The sequence below is a fragment of the Rattus rattus genome, chromosome 16, assembly GCF_011064425.1.
Source record: "Rattus rattus isolate New Zealand chromosome 16, Rrattus_CSIRO_v1, whole genome shotgun sequence".
Classification (NCBI taxonomy): Eukaryota; Metazoa; Chordata; class Mammalia; order Rodentia; family Muridae; genus Rattus; species Rattus rattus.
This window is the reverse complement of record NC_046169.1, coordinates 19,139,576-19,145,466: the sequence shown is the minus strand read 5'-3', so window position 1 is coordinate 19,145,466 and position 5,891 is coordinate 19,139,576. Positions and strand designations below refer to the sequence as shown.

Genomic DNA, 5,891 nt, shown 5'->3' with positions numbered 1-5,891 from the left:
CGATTCTGACATGTTCTATGACCTTGGAAATGTCCAGTCTCCGAGGCCCAGTTTTCTTGTGTGGAAAAAGATAGTCAAGCCAGATGCTGGGGTTGCTAGGAGACAGAGCCACTGATGTGTAAAGTGTCTGAGGAAAGTGATGCGGGACACCTGAAAGGCACTTGAGGAATGTGATTTCCTTCCCAGAAGTGCCTGAGCCTGATAGTTCACCCCTGTGTGCTCCTACGCACGGGCACGTGCACCACATGACGCAGAACAGCCTTCCAGCCCATCGAGGTAAAAAGGTGGTGAGTCTGAAGGGCGGGTGGGGGACACATTTATTCTCCGGGGGTTTCAGGCTGGGAAGGGAGGGGTCCAGACTCAGTGGTGGAGGATTCTGGAATTAAGAACTGAGATGAGGGCTCTGAGGTCTCCTCGAATGAGACCTCCTGGGCCTGGGCCAGTTGGGCTGTGTGCTCAAAGGCAGCTTGAAGCAGGTGGGAAGCGAGGCAGGTAGTCCAAGTGACAAGATAGGCCAGGTTCCAGGAAGTGAGTGTGGTCCTGTGCTCCACCCACAGGTAGAGGCGTCTCAGCAGGGCCAGGGCTTCCAGGAGCATAGAACTCTATAGGAGGGTCCAGACAGGCAGGAGCATTGGTAAGGACTGGAAAGACGGCTCACGTAAGCTGACTTGGAGCCCCAGCCCACACATGGTGGAAGAAACGAAGCAAACCCCGCTGTTCTCCGACACCCATTTGAGTGCAGCATGCATGCACACGATTTTTTTTTTCGTAAGTAACACTCTAAGGGCCAGGAGGTGGTGGCCCGCCCCTCTGATCCCCAGCACTTGGGAAGCAGAGCCAGGCAGAACTTTAAGAGTTTAAAGTCAGCCTGCTCTACAGATTGAGTTCCGGGACAACCAAGGTTTCATAGAGAGACCCTGTCTGGGAAAAAAAAAAAAAAAAGTAATGTTGTACTGGGCTGTAGAGATGGGTTTGTGGCTGAAAGCAACTATTGCTCTCCCAGAGGGCTCCAGTGTGGTCTCTGTTACCCACATTAGATAATGTGGGCACAGGCTCACAACTGCCTGCAGCTCTAGTCCCAAAGAATCTGATGCCCGCTTCTGGCTTCAGAGGACATCTGCACACGGGCACACATGGGCACGCTTTAAAAATAAGAGAGAGAGAGAGAGAGAGAGAGAGCATGGTAAGTGGCCCCAGGACCTTCCCGTGCCCAGTACTGACCAGCTGCCTCCCAAGCCTGCATCCCTGTCAACCCACCTGGCTGTGCAGCCAGCCCAGACTGGAGTGATGGGCTTTCTGCACCAGCTTCCAGGTTAGCAGCAGCACCAGCAAGGCCACCAGCATCAGGCGATGCAGGCAGGATAGAAACAGGTCCCTGAAGGTGGCTGGAGACAGACCCGGAGGTTCACAGGCACAGAGGTGCCCCAGGGCCAGCTTCATAGTATGAGTGCAGCACAGTCCGACTCTGTATGACAACCTGGGTCCCCAGAGCAGCAGCCACATAGGGACCCACAGCAACGCCAGTCCAGCTCGAAGGACCAAGCCCAGAGCATAGGTTATGATGACTTCTGGAAGCAGGCGGGTCTGGTCACTGCCAGAACCCCGGGCTTCCTGGGCTAGTCCCGACACCCAGTGCTGAAAGATGGCCATCTTCAGGAGGAGAAATTGGTACAAGTGAATACGGTTCTGGATCAGCTGTAGGAAGACGGGGACACCAGTGTCACCAGTGCCACCAACCTGGGGTGGAACCCAACCAGTGCTTTAGAAATAGGGGCTGCCCAATCATTGTGAGCTAAGCCTCAGTTTACTTGTGATGCACAAGAACAGTCTCATTCATTCATTCATTCATTCATTCATTCGATTTTGATTTCTTTTGAGACCTGATCTCTCAAAGTAATCCTGACTGTCCTGGAGATTGCTGTGCAGACAAGATCACTGTGTAGACAAGGCTAGCCTTGAACTCACAGAGATCCTCCCGCCTTTACCTGTTGAGTGCCATCATGCCCTGCCTACAATCTTTTTTTCCCACCTCTGTGTAGCCCTGGCTGTCCTGGAACTTGATCTATAAACCAGGCTGGCCTTGACCTCAGAGATCTGCCTGCCTCTACCTCCGAAGGTTTTATTTTTTAAGAGTGACTTTTTTAATGTGAGCATGCTGTCACAGATCAGAACCCAATTACAGATGGCTGTGAGCCACCTTGTGGTTGCTGGGATTTGAACTCAGAACCTCTGGAAGAGCCGTCTGTGCTCTTAACCGCTGAGCCAGCTCCTTAAGAGTGACCTTAGGGGACAGAGCTCAGCTGTGTCCTGCTTGCCTTGCAGTCATGAAAGCCTCGGTTCAAGCCCCAGTCCTGCATGAGGAGTCCTGCAGGAGAGGCGCTACACGCCTGTAAGCTCAGCAGTTCGGAGGCAGGAGCAGAAGCATCGGGTGTTCCAGGCTCTCTGGCTACATGGGAAGTTCAAAACTAACCTACATGAAACCAGACAAATGAGCAACAGAGCATGCTCGGTGGTTCAAGCTCTTGCCCCACAAGCCTGGTGACCTGAGGATGGTCCCAGGGCCCATGGAGAGGGGAGAGGGGAGAACTGACTCCCCGAAATCATCCTCTGACTTCCACACAGGTGCCACGGCAATGGAGCACCAGCCACACACATCACACACAATAATGATTGATAAAAATTTAAAAGAAAATAGTAGACGTTACCTCCCCTCTGATTAACTCTGTGGGATTCGAACACACGGCTGGCTGGCTTCCCCCAAATCCCTGGGCTCGCCTGGGACCCTGGTTGCCCTTGTCATCATGAGGGAAGCTGGGCATAAAGGTATCATTAGGGACAGCGATGTGGAGACAGGGGAGAGGGATGGCAGATTTAATGAGAGACCTACTGTGAGAAGTGTAGAAGGAGAGACAGGTTTCCAGGTCTCTCGTCTGAGTGCCAGGCTGTTCAAGGGTGACTTCTACATGCCAGGAAGTGGGATTAATGGGGGGATAAGGTTGTAATTGAGAATTCCTCAGTGAAGCGCATCCCTCTCTGGTAGAGCCTAAAGCCTCCAGCCCATAGGTGACAGAGATGATCAACCTGGACCGACCCCCTAATAGCCTATAACCATGAGACCATCAGGGTCTGGGAAACTGTGGGTTCTGAAGGACCAGGATAGAAAGCCAGGCATGGGGGTCACGACTGCCGTTAAGCAGAGGTCAGATGTTCAAGGCCAGCCTGGGCTATACAGTACGTTTTGGAACTAGCCTAGGCTACAGTGGTGAGTTTGAGGCCAGCCTGGACCACATAGTGAGACAGCGAGGAGGTAAGGAGGAAGAGGAAGAGGAGAAAGAGAGAGGACTAGAGAAATGACTCCATAACTGAGAGTGCTCACTGCTAAAGCCAGGCAGTGGTGTTAACACCTTTACTCCCAGCACTCAGGAGGCAGAGTTGAGTTCTAGTCAAGCATAGTCTACAGAGTTCCAGGACAGCCAGGGCTACACAGAAAAAAGGAGGAGGATCACACTGACAACAAGGAGGAAGAGGAAGAGGAGAAGGAGGAGGAAGAGGAGAAGGGGGAGGAGGGGGAGGAGGGGGAGGAGGAGAGAGTTCTTGCTGCTGAAGCATGAGGATTTCCAGTCTCAGTGCCCACATCATAAGTCAGGGCAGGCATGGCCCAGTGCACACATGGCCCAGGGCATATATGGCCCAGTACATGCATGCAACCCCAGTACTGAAGGTGTTGTTGAAGACAGGAGGATCTCTGGGGCTTGCAAAACTGCCCGACAAAATAAAATTAAACAAATAGATCAGCTCCAAGTTCCACGGATCAAAGAAATAAAGGGGAGATAGCGCCCTCCTCTGGCTTCCATGTGCACACACAGGCATTTGCACACATGTACATACATCATACCTACACCCACACACTTAGACATTGGAAAGACGGGAGAGAAAGAAAAGGGGGAAGCAGGGGAGGGAGAAGGGGAAGGGAAAGAAAGAAAAGGTGAAAGTAGGCCAATGAGATGGCTCAGCAGCTAAAGGCGCTTGCTGCCAAGCCTGACAACCTGAGTTCAATCCCCCAGGACCCACACGGTGGAAGGGAAGAACTGACTCCCAACACACACACACACACACACACACACACACACACACACACTATACATATACATATACATATATATATACATATATATATGTATATGTATATATATATGAAAGAAAGAAAGAGCCAGGTGTAATGATGAGTATATCTTTAGTCTCAGCACAGGGGAGGCAGAGACAGGCAGATCTCTATGAGTTCAAGGCCAGCCTGGTCTACATAGCAAGTACGGGAACACCAGGGCTACATAATAAGACCTTGTCTCAAAACACACACACACACACACACACACACACACACACACACACACACACACACACAGGTATATGGGGAAGAGGGAAGAGAGGAGGGGGAGGGGAGGGGAAAGAGGTGAGATTGTGGGTAGACAGCCATGCCACAGTACTCTGGAGTTTGCCCTTTACCCCTTGGGGGCTGGAAATGGCTGAATCCCTACAGGTCCCCTATCCGCACCATGCTTACCAGCGCAGAGAGCTTCCCAACCTGCAGGAGAATTCTAGGAAGGCCAAATCTGACCCGGGGAGCGGCCTCCATGTCTGGCCTCCGTCCATTCCTCCAGCCAGGAGAGGCAGGGTGACCTCACAGATGCCACAGGGTGGGGGTCCAGTTGCCATGGGGACCCAGTTGCCACATGACACACTACCCTTTTCCACAGATCCCCTTACCTGGCTCCTCTGAGCTCAAGTCTGGCTACAAGGTCATCACAGACCGGATAACTGATCCCTAGGATCAATTCTCTATCTACTCAGTTTATCTGCCAGGCATGGGTGGCGGAGAGGTAGGGAGATGGGGATGTGGAGAAAGAAGGACAAAATGAAGGAGGAATGAGGAGAACAAATCTGTATGGACTTACCTTCCAGATCGGACCCTGAGGGTAGCAGATTTGCCATAGGAGAAGCCCCAGCTTAGCTTCCTCAACTGAGACCCCATTATCCTCACCCCCAGGCCTCTCTCCCTGTCGCTTCCCTGTCCCTTCCCTGTCCCTTCCCTGTCCCCATCAGTTTCAGGCTGGAGAATGAGTGTGCAGTCTTGGAGTTTCTCCATTCAGAGAACCAGGGAGGACCAGCTGGGAGCATAAAGGAATCGGTGTATGCTCCCCTGCACCCACCAGGGGGCGCCATTCCGCTTCTCTCTCTGGAGAAGTATGATCTCATGCCCAGAGCAAGACCTAAAAGAGCTCCGAGCGGGTGCAGTACCGGGATGCGGTCGCGCGGGGGCAGAAGACACCGCAGGGGCGAGCAGGGCGCTTGGAAGGCATGTGAATGTTTCTCATTTTGCAAGGCTGATTTCCTGGTAGCAACCTCCTTGAGGCACCTGAGAGATCCTTGTGGATTTCCTGTCAATGCCTGGGTTACAAGAAAGAAACCAACCCGAGATAATGAGACGCAGAGTCTTCCCCTTATTTAGCTCTCTCATTATTTGTGCAGAACTGGGGATTGAGGCCAGGACTCTGCAAGCCACGCACCCCGCCAGGCCTCCATTTCTCTATGTATCGGAGGCTAACTTCTGAGTCTTCTGCCCCACATGCTATTTCAAGTCTTTTAACGTGATTGTTTTTTAATTTATGCAACTTGAAAAGAGCCATTTTCAGCGAGATAAAAATACAAGTTCCCATACGAATGTGCGTGGTGTCATATCGATGACTTTTGTAAACTCCAGAAAATAATGAAAGAACGAATTCGAAATAAAATAATGGAGCCAGGCACGGTGGCCCATGCCTTTAATACCAACACTTGCGAGGCAAGAGGCAAAGGGGACCTCTGGGTTTAAGACCAGCTTGGTCTACGTTGTG

The 5,891-nt window shown here is 51.9% G+C and overlaps 1 protein-coding gene across 2 annotated transcripts; it reads right to left on the bottom strand.

Annotated features, from left to right (window-relative positions):
• Positions 1–299: 299 nt before the first annotated feature.
• Tmem270 (transmembrane protein 270) lies at positions 300–5,548 on the bottom strand. Of its 2 annotated transcripts, XM_032886703.1 has the most exons (4): positions 4,953–5,548; positions 2,706–2,811; positions 1,258–1,695; positions 300–602 (listed from the first exon to the last, which is right to left on the bottom strand). In XM_032886703.1, exons 1-4 carry the CDS (start codon positions 5,141–5,143, stop codon positions 318–320), a joined length of 1,020 nt encoding a protein of 339 aa, XP_032742594.1. In that variant the 5' UTR covers positions 5,144–5,548; the 3' UTR covers positions 300–317. The 2 variants fall into 2 exon arrangements, with proteins under 2 accessions (XP_032742594.1, XP_032742595.1); XM_032886704.1 differs by lacking the exons at positions 2,706–2,811; positions 4,953–5,548 and adding an exon at positions 4,562–4,657.
• Positions 5,549–5,891: the final 343 nt, after the last annotated feature.